This window comes from Carassius carassius, chromosome 26 (genome assembly GCF_963082965.1).
Source record: "Carassius carassius chromosome 26, fCarCar2.1, whole genome shotgun sequence".
Lineage (NCBI taxonomy): Eukaryota > Metazoa > Chordata > Actinopteri > Cypriniformes > Cyprinidae > Carassius > Carassius carassius.
Window position 1 is genome coordinate 26,962,514 of NC_081780.1, and position 15,298 is coordinate 26,977,811.

A 15,298-nucleotide genomic window follows, 5' to 3' on the forward strand; every position below is an offset into this window, starting at 1 on the left:
GTCTTAAAAAAATTTTTTTATCCATTTTGTACTTTTGAATGGAATAAGAAGCACTACATCTGTACTTAGTGTTTTTAATACCAACATACAAAACATTTCTGGAATCTGCATCTGAAAAAGCATTTAGGTGTATTTACAGTTTATGTATCTCGGAGAGGACGTGGATGCCAGCAGTGCAACACCTGACTTTAAAACTTGCAGCACTCATATTTAAGATAAAGTGCACTTAATGCATGGAGGTGCCAGCAGGATCACGTGCTTCTTTTTTTTTTATTACGTTGGAAACACTTTAAAATACACCATCATTTTTGCTCATACAGATAAGACTAATACATAATTCAATACAGTAAAGGATCTACTTTTATTTGAGTGCAATTTTGCGTTTGTAAAATAAAATACATTTAAAAAACAAACAACAAAAAAAACCATACAATATGTGCTTTTGTCATCTCACAAAAATGAACCAAACCTCAGTGAATAATAGCATCATACATAACAAATATATTGTTACAGCCAGAGTTATTTAGTTGTTTATTTGTATCTCTTTCATTGATCCAGTTCTCTCTTTCTTAATAGGCTCCGCCCTGCGCACCTGCAGCCAGTTTAGTATCTAGGCTGGATAGCCTATATAACATCAGAGTAAAGAGAGAAGAGCGCGTAACTTGATGGATGCATTGGTTTTCCACAGCAGCGTGATCGTTGTGATCCTGTGTTTTAGCTCTGTGAAGAGCTTGACGTACACTGGGGGAGAAGGACTTGAGATGATTGACGAGGAGTCCTGTGAGCATCATGATGTTTCTGCCAGCTGCTGCTCAGCTGTGTTTGAATGTTGTTTGGTTCTATGTTGCGTTAATCTATGTCTGTCTATCTCTGTCCTTGATCAGTTGCCTGCTGATACGTGAGTTTTGATCCAATAATAAACAATTTCAAATTGCTATCTTGACATTGCGTGTCTTTATGTTGCTTACCCCTTATAACGAGCACTTTAAAAACGGGGTTCGTAACATAAATGGGGGCTCGTCCGGGATCTCTGTTTTGTGTTTGCTTTTAGTCTTATTTCTCCTTATTCTCTTTTGTTTAAGGATGGCGAGTGATTGCCTGTTTAGTTACCACAGAGTACATAGAAAGCATGGGCAAGTGAGCTGACCCGGAAGACTTTTGCTGTGTTTTATTTCTTCCTCGAGAGATAGGTAGTTTTTTTGATGCTTGAGTTAGTGGTAGTTTAAATTAGTTAGCTCACCAGTCCTTATTTAGCATTTATTTGTTTAAATACACTTTTTGTTGTTTTCTTATTTTTTATATTAATTCACCTGTATAATAAAACTTTGACTTTTTGCCCCGGCCAATGTGGTGTTTGTTGCCTTGCAGAATGACTTTCTTATGTTGGTCCCTAAACAGGGTTGTAACATAAATTGGGGGCTCGTCTGGGATAAACTGATTCTGAAAATATATAGACCTAAACCCGCGACACACAAAATCGCGACACATCAGCCACTACATTCTCAGATCCTTTCTTCTAACGGATCTCTAAGTTATATGGTTGCACAATTAGTGCCCATCACATCATACGTTGATTGTGATCATACATCTTACTCAAGAAAATTAACGGATTGTGGTTCCACGTTTAGAACGTGATAGGTTTCTCTCCAGTGTGAACTCTCATGTGGTTGTTAAGGGATCCTTTTCTGTTGAAACTTTTTCCACATTGTTTGCAGGTGAAAGGTCTCTCTCCAGTATGAATCCTCTTGTGGTCAGTGAGATGTTGTTTACATGTAAAACTTTTTCCACATTGGGAACATGTGTAAGGTTTCTCTCCACTGTGACTTATCATGTGGTATTTAAGGATTGGTTTTCGAATGAAGCTCTTTCCACACAGTTTGCAGGTAAAAGGTTTCTCTCCAGAGTGAATCCTCATGTGGTCAATGAGGTTTTGTTTAAATGCAAAACCTTTTCCACATTGAGAACATGTATTAGGTTTCTTTCCAGTGTGAAGTTTCATGTGGTTGTTAAGGGTTCCTTTTCTATTGAAACTTTTTCCACACTGTTGGCAGGTGAAAGGTCTCTCTCCAGTATGAATCCTCATGTGGTCAGTGAGGTGTTGTTTATATGTAAAACTTTTTCCACATTGAGAACATGTATTAGGTTTCTCTCCAGTATGAATTATCATGTGTCTTTTAAGGTTTGGTTTATTAATGAAACTCTTTCCACACTGTTGGCAGGTGAAAGGCTTTTCTCCAGTGTGAACTTCCATGTTGACTTCAAGATTTTGTTTTCTGGTGAAACTTTTCCCGCACTGTTGGAAGGAGAAATAACTTCTATTCGCTGTGTTTTGAGCTCTATTTTGTGTCTTTTCAGTATGTGAGCAACTAAATGATTTTTCTCCAGTCATGAAATTATATTTCTCATGCTGAATATTATCTTCCTTTTCACCGAGTTCTTGACTTTCCGCTTTCAGTGTCATCAGGTCTAATGCAAAAAAAGACAAATCCAGATTAAATTGTTTTTGAAATGGCACAAAGAACAAACATCAAAACCAACAACATATAGATCTTATAGACACTAAGCTACAAAAGGAGGTGTTACTTTAACAATTCTTCCCATTATTTGAAGTGTTGATTAAAAAAAGAGCCAAGTTTGTTTGTGTAATCTTAGTTGCGTATGTTTATATAATGGGTCATCTGATCTCAACATGTCCACTCACTTGTTTTTCCTCCCTAACTCCTAAATAAAGAATGCAAGACATTGATTTTGGTTACAAATCTTGTGTAGAATGTAACTAGAGACTTTTTATATGCTACGCAAGGTTGTATCTGGCCAAGCTACGGGTGATTATTGGAAGCACTTCTAAAGTCTTCTGAGATGGTGGCTGCATTTTCACAGTATTTGGACAAAAATGGATTGAGCTCCAATACCTGATCTTCTTGCGAGTTATGGTATAACTTTAACTAGATGGTAAAACTGCATCTTGGTAGCAAAACAACGGCATTGTTTTGTAGTGTACAGTGTCACAAACAGAATGAGATGATGCACAAAAAAAGTGAAAGAAAAGCGGAAGATTATTTATTTGAATTATGGTGCTCTCTCGTCCCTGTATCTGCATGATCACCATCTGTTTGGGTGCAAATCAGCTCGCTATTACGGTGTAATCACGGCTATCAATTTGCGCTCAAACAAATGGTAATCATGCAGATACAGTCACATTTAACATAAAACACACATATATGAAATCTGTTGAAAAATAAAACAAATAAAGAAAAAGACGATCGCTAAGTTCCACCTCCATCAGATGATAGCTGCATCATAGAGTGCATCACGAGCCATCACAAGAGAGCGCCAGAATTCAAATAAATAATCTTCTTCCTTTCTTTCACTTTTTTGGGATGGATCATCTTATTCTGTTTGTGACACTATGCTATAAAACCATGCCATTTTTTTTATTACCAAGACGCAGTTTCTGAGCGCGACACAAACAATACTGTCCCTGAAGAACTGAAATGTAAACAAAGGAATTATGATCCATACTACAATGTTATTGCTTTGTTGGACTAAACATGCTCCATGAGATTTTGTTCAGTGGACCCTTACCTTTCTAACTAAACCAGGATTTACAGCTGTGGATGTGTTTATGGCTCGTTATTACGACGAATCTGTTATGTACTGCGTTTTCATTCTTTGTGTTTTAATGTGCTTACAAAAAATTTACAAATAGAGTCTTTATAAGCTTTCCATTGAAAAACAGCGATCTGTCGTCGATGCTTGAGGCTTAGATTTTTATAATGATATATAGTTTGTCAAGATTAAATTTGTCCCGTTTCATTTAATCTATTCGTAATTATTGACACGTGCAAACAAGGGGAGCTCAGGACGCCAGTGTTGGGGTGCAGGCAAAGAGGTTAAATGAATAAAAAAAGGAATTAAAGGCAATTTAAACAATGCAGTGTGCATTGCACAAACATTACATTTCATGTAATTCATCCATGCAAAAACTTTTTTTTTCATTTGAAAGTAGACATTTCACTGTCTATAGATGCATTTGTCATACATTGAGTTTTGAAGTTTCTCGCACAAGTTAACATGACCGAGATGGCAGAAACCACATATGCTGTTTGCTTTAATTAATTAACAGAAGCGCGTCATTTCGTTTTTATTCTGAGTGCATACAAATAAACATAGAGTCTTTACAGATTTGAAAGATGTATTACTTTTATCTGTTTTTTAACAAAAACTATGGAGTATTTTAAGAGCAAGTGAGCACACCGGCATTTCCATCTGTCCCTCAGTGAGCGAGCTGCTGTTCAGCTTCCACACACACACACACACACACACACACACACTTCAATAGCGCACATTTCTGTAGGTTAACATTAGATTGATCGGCCATGTTAAGTTGTTACTACATGCATCTTTCAGATGAAAAGCTGTATTTCGATGAATAATAGGTGGGCTTTTGGAGGTCCTGCCTGATGTACTGTATTACCACATAGACCAGTTGTTAACAATCTGTCCGTCACGGACTGCGTACCTCATTCACTTCAACTCTGTGGCCTCAGTGGGACCCACGTGTGGAAAAATCTAAATTGGATTCATAATTCTTTACTTTTATAGTCGAACTTAAGGGAGTGCAATCTTTTAATTTTTATATATTTATAACAATATTATATAATATAACATATATTCTTATAATTTAAATGTAATAAAAATTTAAATTCAATATTTATGTTACAGCTTAGAAAAATTTGGCCTTGGAGAGTACTTTATAAAGTGGGTGCTGATTCCCTTTATGGAGACTCTTCATGCGGTCATTACTAATAGTCACAGATCTGAAAGTTTTCCTTCATTTCAGGCTACAAGACAGCGCTGCCCCCTCTCTCCATTGCTTTTTGCAATAGCAATAGAGCCATTTGCTCAGATGATAAGAGAGAAATCTGCCAGAAATTATAGACCTTATTCAGGAGTTTGGGCAATTCTCTGTGTACAAGAAAAAATGTTTTTTAATCAGTTGCCCTGTTTTTAGGTAATAATAAGTACACAAATCAGTCTCCCTGATTTCCCTATAAATGCTTTGATGGTGGTTTTTATTATTTGGGTTATCATGTAACTCCTACTTTCAAGCAATTGTACAGGTGCTGGTCATATAATTAGAATATCATCAAAAAGTTGATATATTTCACTAATTCTATTTAAAAAGTGAAACTTGTATATTATATTCATTCATTACACAGACTGATATATTTCAAATGTTTATTTCTTTAAATTTTGATTATAACTGATAACTAAGGAAAATTCAGTATCTCAGAAAAATTTGAATATTACTTAAGACCAATACAAAAGAAAGGATTTTAAGAAATCTTGGCCAAATGAAAAGTATGAACATGAAAAGTATGAGAATGTACAGCACTCAATACTTAGTTGGTGCTCCTTTTGCCTGAATTACTACAACCTACCAAATGCAAAGTTTACTTTCATCAGAGAACATAACTTAGCTAGTCCTTTGTTGTCAGTTATTATTAGGGCTGTCAAAATTGCTCAAAAATGACGTTCGAATATTCCCTCTAAAAAACACACAAATATTCGAACTATTCAAACATCTGGTTGCACATGTTGTCAATGACGTGCATTATGTCAATAACAGGACAAAATAATACAAAGAGACATAACTACTTGTATAGGTAGTCTATTTAAGTTTAAACATATATGACATCGTATTACTTACACAAAAACAAGGAAATCAACTAATGGCAAAGACTGCAGCCATCTCGCTCTCTCTCACCCTCACGTTCTCTGCGCATAACAGTTTAAATGAACAAACAAATTTTTGTGCAAGCAATTTAAGGTCGCGACTGTTGTCCCAAATATAGCAGGCTTCATTCAGTGATTGAAACAAATATTATTAATATTAATTGAAGTTTTACAGCATATAGAACTGACATTGAATGCTCCGAGCGAGCTGTGCTGTGGTAAACATGAAACTTTTCCTTGACATGAAACGATAATCAAACCTCGGATCCATTGCTTGACAGAACTCCCCAAAGCGTGCCCCATCCGCGATACTGATCGGTCTCATGTCCTTACAAATGAACGAAAATAATTTAATCTGTTATGGCCTCTTGTCGTGACGTTTTGCAGAGAAAGAGCTTGCGGCAGGCGATGCAAAGTAACGTTAAGTGTCAAGACGTGACTGTTTAGCTGGAGTTCCACACATTATGCCATGCTCATTTGGGTGCACATTTTTGAGATGTGACCTCATGTTGCTAGTGGTCGAATGGTATGCTAACTGTATCTTAAATAGCTTGCATAGAACTTTATCTCGCGGGTCAACAATTTTACCTCATTTTCTCTGCTGCGGTCGAGTTGGGATCTGCACTTGCTGGCATCTTCCATGAAGACGCGTCAACTTTCAGCAGTGATGCTATGCCAGACAGTGCGACTCCTGTGAGGCTGTGACCTGTCCCTGAATCCTCAGGCGCGCTAGCGCGCCCACTCGCAAAACAAACAACCACGCCTCTACTACTGCGGGCGTTTTATCCAAAAAAATTTTTATTCGAATATTAATTTTCACCTTCGAAATTCGTTTTTTCTCATACATATTCAAATTTAGAATATTCGTTGACAGCCCTAGTTATTATCATAATAATTAAAAGAAATAAACATTTGAAATATATCAGTCTGTGTAATTAATAAATATAATATACAAGTTTCACTTTTTGAATGGAATTAGTGAAATCAACTTTTTGATGGCATTCTAATTATATGACCAGCACCTGAGCACCTGTACGAAGCCAATTTTACACCAATGCTAGGAAAAATCTGTGATGATTTGAACAGGTGGATTTCTCTCCCCCCGTCTTGGCTGGGGAGGGTGGCTCTGATAAAAAATTATTGTCCTGCCCCATTTACTGTATCCAATGCAATTGGATTTCTAAATATAGGCATCTGCCATAGAAAAATCCTTATCAGTTGACCTCTATTGCTGACACTTAAATTAATTGTTGTGCCACTTTTGCACTTGTAATTACCTGACTTGTAGCCTAAATTATTAACTACAAGATGTTATCAAGTGAACATCAGCGTTGTTAGTGCTCTGTATACAACAGCCTTACTAATGTGCTCTGCATCCCCAATAAAGAAGCCTACCGAATAAATATTAATGTGGATATGGCACAAAAAAAAAAATGAACTCCCTACAAATTGATACAGACTCCTCATCTACACTATAAAAGGACATGCAATTTTTACAGTGTCTGGTGTTTAAGGGGGGAGGTAGGGGAAACAAAAATGAATCTTGTTTAAGTTTGCATTAAAAGGATTTTTTTACTCAAAAAAACAAGAAACAGGAATAAAAATCGTATATAATTTTACTCGTATAAAAAATTCATCGTGATTTAAGAATTGTTTTGACATTTGTACTTGACATAAAATTTAAAAACTCTGTAAGAAGTATTTTTACAGCTTGAATGAATATCTTAAGTTTTTACACATCCCTTCTGCTAAAATGGGAGAGGAGACTATAAGAAACTCTGGGTTTATTGAAGAAAACCTGTTACCAACCAGGTTAGATTCAAAGACTAATTTAACATGATAACTGACTCTGATTATAGGGGGGCATTCACACTAGCACTTTCGGTGCGCACTCGGGTTCGACCGACGTCAGAGTTTGGTTCGTTTGGATGATGTGAATACTGTCTTCTGAACTTGGGTGTGAACCCGCTAACTTGTATATTTCCATGAGGATGTACAATTTTATCACTAAAATACATTTTTGAAGACCAAGAAGAGGGAGTGGTCATGGTGAAATGTCCAATAATTTTGTATCTCTGAAAAGCCCTGAATGTGGTCTGTACATGACATCCAGACTTGTGGCATGTATAGTCTCAGAGAAATTCACTGAAATATAATGTCCTCATATAGAGGGTCTCATAAGGTTAAATGTAGCCCTGCTACAGACAACTGAAGCCATAGTCACATTAGACTTTTAGCATGCACATTTTTCTTGGATGCTGCAACAATGTCATACTCTGCAGCGTTTTTTTTAACTTAAATTCAACACACATATAATAATACATCTAAAAATCTAAAAAAACATACAATCTACTCCACTTTCCTGCAGTTGTCCCAAGTTGGTCAGGCTCACCAACCAGCCAATCACAGCGCACTCCCTCACCTGAGTATTAATTACCTGCACCTGTTCACTCACATTGTTCGATCTCACAGCCAGTACATGGAACCTCTCTGGTACTCTGCTACTAGCATTTGCTCTCCAAACCAACCCTTATACTAACTTCCTTGATTACCTGAATCTCCTAGACTCCTTTGTTTCCCCAGCCTCCAACGACTTCTTTCAAGTCCTTCTCTCCTTCGTCTCTCCCGAGGTGTGCGCAACATTAACCCCATTCTAGTCATCCCACCGGTCATAGGGAGTATATCCCCCATTCACAATACCAAGTTCAACAGATTCTCCTTACTCTCCCATCTGCTACTTTCATTCAGCCATTTACATACCTGCCTTTAATAAATCAACTTAACATCTTACCTTCTGTCCCTGAGTCCGTGTGCTACGGAAGATCGGCCCTAAACAGAGGATGAGCAAACCGAACCCTTTCCAAGAGCTGGTGTATTCTCTACGGCAAATACTACAACCTGCCATCCCACCACCAGTTTCCACAGTCCGGTCTCAACCAGCACAACAACCCACTTTTGATTTCCCCCCTCAGGTGGTGTATGCAAGCCCAATCGTTGGTGCGGTGGAAGAATGCAACGGGATTCTTCAGGGTTCCCTCGCTATTCACACCCAGCCTCAACTATATCCCACCTAGCAAACAAAAATTGCCTTTGTGGTTTCTTCTCTTACAGGTCCCACTGTCTTCATTGCACTACTTCATCGGTATTTGGTACTACAAAGGGCGATTCTTCAACTGGTGAACAATTGTACAAACTGTCAATACATGAATATAACCTACAATTAAGAACTCTTGCAGTGGCCAGTGGATGAAATGAAGCACCCTGATCACTGCATTTTGCCAAGGTTTCGAACCCTGACTCCGTCTCAAGATGGCCTCAAGATGGCGTCACACGATGACTCTCAGGGGTTAGAAAATTTAATCTAACATGCCACCAGATGTTTCAACCTCTTAAAATCTTGCCACCAGGAATTCTCACCAACCAACGCTGCACCCCGTATTCACCAAGCTGACACCCAGAATCCTCCTGAAACTTTGGGTCAGCCGGGAACTTCATATCCGACAACCTCTGCCGCCAGCTCCACTTACCAATCCCCCGTACAGTAACCACCTACCAAATAATCTCCATCACAGGCAAAACATTGAACCACCAGAATGTCCGGTCATGTGTGGACCCAGGTCAGTTAACAATCGGCCTATTACACACAGAATCCATTGAGCTCCTAGTCCTTGAAGGCTCCACGGCTGATGTAATTCTGGGTCGTCCCTGACTGGTAAAACATAACCCTATAATTTCAAGTACTTCTGATGAGATCTTAAAGTGGGGTCTGTGTTTCCCTTCATGTTTATGACATAAAAATCTACAACGCCTTAGAAAAGCAAAACGTCTTAATCCTCACCAATCTCCTATAAACCCGGTCCTTGTAACATCAAGGCAGATGCCCTGTCCCGACTCTATGCTCCCAAGGATGGTATGGATGTGCCTGAAAACATAATTCCTATGCAACTCATTTCTAGCCCTATTCCTGGACCTCACCACCAGTCATTGCAGAAGCCCCTCCTGCTGCTCCTCTGGGCTGCCCCCCTGGACGTCAGTATGTTCCACGGACCCAATTCACTCCACTCATACATCCTTAGGCACTGGCCACCCTGGGGCTGACACTACTATCTTGCTGCTAAAAGACTGCTTCTGGTGGCCCAACATGGCAGGAGATGTTAGAGGGTTCATCAGGGGGTGTTTGTGTCGGACCGTGAACCCTAATTAATTTTCTGAGTATGGAAAGGTGTGACCGTAAGCCTCTCCACCGGTTACCAACATCAATCCAACGGTCAGACAGAACTTAAGATTCCAGAGGTGGGAAGATTCCTTAGAACCTTCTAGAACTCCTTGAACCAGTTCCTGAGCTGGGTCGAGTATGCCCAAAACTCACTACGTCAACTATCTTCAGGGATCACACCATTCCAATGTATTCTCTGGTACCAGCCCCCTCTCTTACCCTCGTCAGGAGATGCCTCCGACATTCCTGCTGTGGATTACTGGTTCTGGAAGAGAGAGAGAGTCTGGAACAAAGCTCATCACCATGTTCAATGGGCAGTGCGCAGGCAGAAAACGGTAGCCGACCTTCGCAGGGCATCTACTCCAACTTACCAACCAGGTCAGAAGGTATAGCTGTCCACTCGGGACATCAGACTATATCTGCCGTCGGAAACTCAGTCCCAAAATCGTCGGCCTTTTCACCATTCTGGAACAGATCAATGCCATCATGTACAAACTCCAACTTCCCCCACAATACAGAATTCACCCCACGTTTCGCTAATAAAACCTTTTCACCCTCTTGTCTCCACGGAGCCTGACCGGACAGTGCACCCCCTCACCTGAGTATCACCTGCACCTGTTCAAAATTATCCAATCAGCTCACCACCTCATTTAAGCACACCTCAGTCACTCACATTGTCCGATCTCGTAGCCAGTTCATGGTACTCTGCTACTAGCATTGACTCTCCAAACCAAGCCTTATACTATTTCACCAGCAATCCTCGAACATGCCTCCAGCAACTCCTCTCCTATGTCTCTTCCGAGGTCTGTGCAATGTTAACCCCATTCTGGTCAACCCACCGGTCATATGGAGTATACCCTGATCACCATACCAAGTTCAACGGATTCTCCGAACTCTCCCATCTGCTCCTTTCATTCAGTTATTTACATACCTGCCTTTTTAATAAGTCAACTAGTAAACATCCTACCTTCTGTCCCTGAGTCCGTGTGTTATAGCATGGCAAATATAACATGGCTAATTTAACCTTTTCGGTTTACTGTAAATGTTTTTCTTTTTTGTCATCTTTAATATTGTGATTTATTCTTATGATTTGATAGCTTATTCTCATGGTATTTGGACAATATTATAATTCACAAAATAAATACAAGTCTAGCCTAACATTAACAAAAATTTAAATAAATGGAATAAAGATCAGACATGCATCGATAGTGCTATAGGATATTGGGTGAAAAATGATTTCCAATCAAATATTATACCATGAATAAAACATGTTGTGAATGGTCACTTGACACTTTTTACCTCAGAAAAGACAATATCAGTTAAGTTAACAAGCTGGAGAGCACTTCAACCTTTAGAAAATTTATTGCTGTTTTTAATACGTTAAGAATGAAAGAATGTACGCCACATATGTATTTTTTGCGGTGTAGGTGGTTTCTTGTTTACTTTAATATTTTTAATAATTATTTAATTGAACAGGTATTGAAAAAAATATATATATTTTTATTTTTCCTTCTTTCTTTTTTTTCTTCTTTTTTCTTTATATACTTTGTATATGTATGTGTGTCTCTTGTATTAATCACTACTAGTGGAAAAGTGCCGCTCATTTGATTGATAATTATGTATAAAGGGTAGGCTTAATAAGCTGAGGCTTCAGCCTACACCTTTTCGGTTATTATGTATAACTATTTATTTTTGTATGATTGATTGTCTGTGAGGACCGAATTAAAAAAAATCATGCAATATACTGGTTTTGCTATGAATTTATTCACAAAATATTTTAACTTTAATGTTATATTTCTACTTTTTTTCACAATTGAAAAAAACAGTCTTCCAGAATGAATGCATAGATGATTGTGGAAATCACTCCTTTTTCTAAATCTTGTCACTGACGAAAATGTTGAGTTTGCAAATTATTTTTCATGCTGCTTTTACATGTGAAACTCTTCTCACACGTAGGACACTTGTAAGGCTTCTCTCCAGTGTGAACTCTCATGTGAATACGGAGGTTATCTTTTGAAAAACTTTTTCCACAGTGATGGCACATGAAAGACTCTCCTCTGGTGTGAGTTATTACATGATTCTTAAGGTGATTCACGTCTTTGAAACTCCTTTTGCACAGATAACATTTAAAAATTTATTTTGAGTGAATCTTCTTGTGACTATGAAGGCTTATGTTTGTAGCTCTTCCCACACAGTTTGCAGGTGAAAGGCTTCTCTCCAGTGTGAATTTTCATGTGGGCATTAAGTTGTTATTTACGTGTCCAACACTTTCCACACTGAGAGCAGGTGTACGGTCTCTCTCCAGTGTGAATTTTCATGTGGGCATTAAAGTGACTTTTCCATGTAAAACATTTTCCACACTCAGGACATATGAACGGCTTCTTTTCATTGTGAATTTTCTTGTGGACTTCAAAATTTTCTTTTTGATTGAACATTTGTCCACACTGTTGGCAGGTGAAAGGTCTCTCTCCAGTGTGAATTCTCATGTGAGTTTTAATGCTTCCTTTACTTGTGAAACTCTTTCCACACTGTTCACAGGTGAAAGGTTTCTCTCTAGTGCAAATTCTCATGTGGGAATTAAGGGCTTTGTATTTTTTTTTAGCTTTTTTTGGTGAGGAGGCCTGTGAGCAACTAATTGATTTTTCTTCAGTTTTGAAATCATGTTTTTCATTTAGATCTTTGTCTTTCATTGACTCTTGACTCTCCTCAAGAGAAATACACCAGTTTAATGCAGCAGCATGTCTGCCTCAGTGGTCCAACAGCGCTCATCAATGTCAAAATGATTGAGATGGCCTGTCAAATTAAAGAATGCGGGTCTTACTGTCAATAAGCCCTTTCACACATACAGACTTTTCAGAAAAACATTACCTGTAAATTGCCGTAAAGAGATCGTTCTGGCAATTTACTGGTATGAGAAGTTGTAACATAACCAGTAAATTGCCGTAATTCTGCTGTGTGTGAACACAGAAGGAAAATTACGTTATGAGCACGTATGAATTCAGAATGCGGTGACGTAAGATGTCTACTCCGGGCCAATCATAAAAATTTGTCGCATTCATGCACTGTTTATAAAAATAAATGACATTCAACTGAAGCAACAGTGAAATTAAAGCACTTCTCCTTATCCAGGCGAATGAAGAAATCTGTTGTCATCTGAAAGGAACTGTTAGTGATGCAGTAACGTATGATAGGAGACTTACGGTTTGCCCCGCCACTCACTTGAAGATGTTCAGCCTGTCTTTTTTTCCCCCTTCTCCCAAAACAGCTTATACTGTTGTTTCAGCTATTAAAATAGTTCAGTTCTGTATGTTTGGAAAAAAATTTTTTGTCTTTATATAAGCCTAAAAGTTTTTTTTTAAGTAGGCCTAACTACCAAGCGGCCAGCACAGAGAGTGAGCTGATCATAGCCCATGTTTGATAAGTTTAGCCTGCTCAAATCATCACGACTTGTCTAAAATAAAATCCAAAGATATAATACAGTTCACACAATGTAACAATGTTTTAACGTTAAACCCAGATAAATGTCCACTATATCCAATAATTTTGTGCGGGTAGTGCAAGATAAAGCATGCTTTTTGGGACATAGAGGTGCCAGCGCGATCATAAAATAAAAAAAGAAATATAAAATAAAGAAAACAAACATGATACGCTTTCTGCCATCTCGTCTTATCTTGAACAGGAGCGCTTACAAAAAAGAACCGAAACTCAGCGAATGTCGTTGACTGTGTGAACAGCGCATTTTTGATTTTACTGGTAACGTCGTTCCAGTAATTTTACGGCATTTTACTGGTATTACTGTGTGAAAGGGTCAAACATCACAATGCAACTACAGTTTCTGGAAAGAAGTAGTACTGTATTAGAAAACAACGATATAAATGTTGGACAAATGACTGACAGTAATAGACTATCTACTGATGCAAACTACTCAACATTTTATGAAATTTCAAGTTTTGAATAAAAAATATGAGATCATGATTCATGTAAATCATAAATTGATGCATCAAGAAACTTTTACATTTTTGACTATTAGACATACGAATAAGAGTGTTCACATTTTAAAATAAAATATTTTCAAATAGTGTAAATTGATTACTGATTCATGTTAGGAGTTCAGATGCAAAAGCCTCTGTGCTGTTGGAAATTTTCTTCTAAAATGAGCATTTTTATGAGGCTCCCATGTGTAGGTTCAGTAATTTCACTTTAATTGCAATTGTTTATTTCCTTTCCCAATAAAATAAAATAGCTGAACATAAACATAGGACCATGAGAAAATAATTTTAGAAAAAATGTTGGTTTCACGGCATGGCAGAAAGCGCCGAGGAAAGAACAGGGTCTGGGTCCAAATGCAGGGGAAAAAAACTCCTTTTAATAAACAAAAACCCAACAAGGCAAAAACAAAACACTGGCCAGTGTGTGTTGTGATTGTTTAGCTGGGCCAGTGTGTGTTGTGATTGTTTAGCTGGGCCAGTGTGTGTTGTGATTGTTTAGCTGGCCAGTGTGTGTTGTGGAGGAGGGCGTCGGGGTGCAGGCTAAGAGGTTAATATTTTTTTCAGAACATGTGATACTTTTTTAGTATACTTTGATGAATAAAAAGAAAAAAAAAGGAAAAAAAGCTATGTTTTAAAAATATAATTATTTTGTAATAACAATATTCACTACTGGTCAGTAATTTGGGGTCAGTCATTTTTTTTTATTTCTTTAAAAAAAAAAAAAAAATCAATACTTTTATTCAGCAAGGATGTGTTAAATTGATAAAAAGTGATATTAAAGAAAATATATTATTAGAATATATATTATTAGAAAAATAATTATTTTGAATAAATGCAGTTCTTTTTAACCTTTTATTCATCAAATATATTAGACAGCAGAACTATTTCCAACACTCATAATAAATCAGAATATTAGAATGATTTCTAAATGATCATGTGATAGACTGGATGTTACATGTGACACTGAAGGCTGGAGGAATGATGCTAAAAATTCAGTAGAGCTGAAACAACGAATCGATTTAATCGATTAAAATCGATTATTAAAATAGTTGTCAACTAATTTAGTCATCGATTCGTTGCTAAATAACTTATTTGCCGTAAGCGGCTCATTTCGGGCATATTTCAAATCTGCGGTGACCAAAGTGTGGCAGTAATGAGCCACCGGAGGTTTTACTCAGCGAGTACAACAGGAGAAGTAGCGAATAGCCAATAGCTGGCCTCGTTTTATGTCACGTGCTTCCCGAAACAGCATCTCTCCAGCATTCAGCGGGATGTGGGAGTACTTTACTTTGAGCCTTCAAAAAAGAAGATTAACCTGTAAACTCTGCACTACTGAACTGTTTAAGGGGCCGTT

General features: G+C 37.8%; 1 protein-coding gene across 1 annotated transcript; it reads right to left on the minus strand.

The window, feature by feature from the left end:
• Positions 1 to 234: 234 nt before the first annotated feature.
• On the minus strand, positions 235 to 2,490 carry LOC132106128 (gastrula zinc finger protein XlCGF8.2DB-like). Its single transcript, XM_059511772.1, has one exon. It carries the CDS (start codon positions 2,459 to 2,461, stop codon positions 1,625 to 1,627), a length of 837 nt encoding a protein of 278 aa, XP_059367755.1. The 5' UTR covers positions 2,462 to 2,490; the 3' UTR covers positions 235 to 1,624.
• Positions 2,491 to 15,298: the final 12,808 nt, after the last annotated feature.

Bases quoted from the DNA above. Each gene is read 5' to 3' on its own strand.
- LOC132106128 (XM_059511772.1), bottom strand. From the start codon at position 2,461: ATGACACTGAAAGCGGAAAGTCAAGAACTCGGTGAAAAGGAAGATAAT.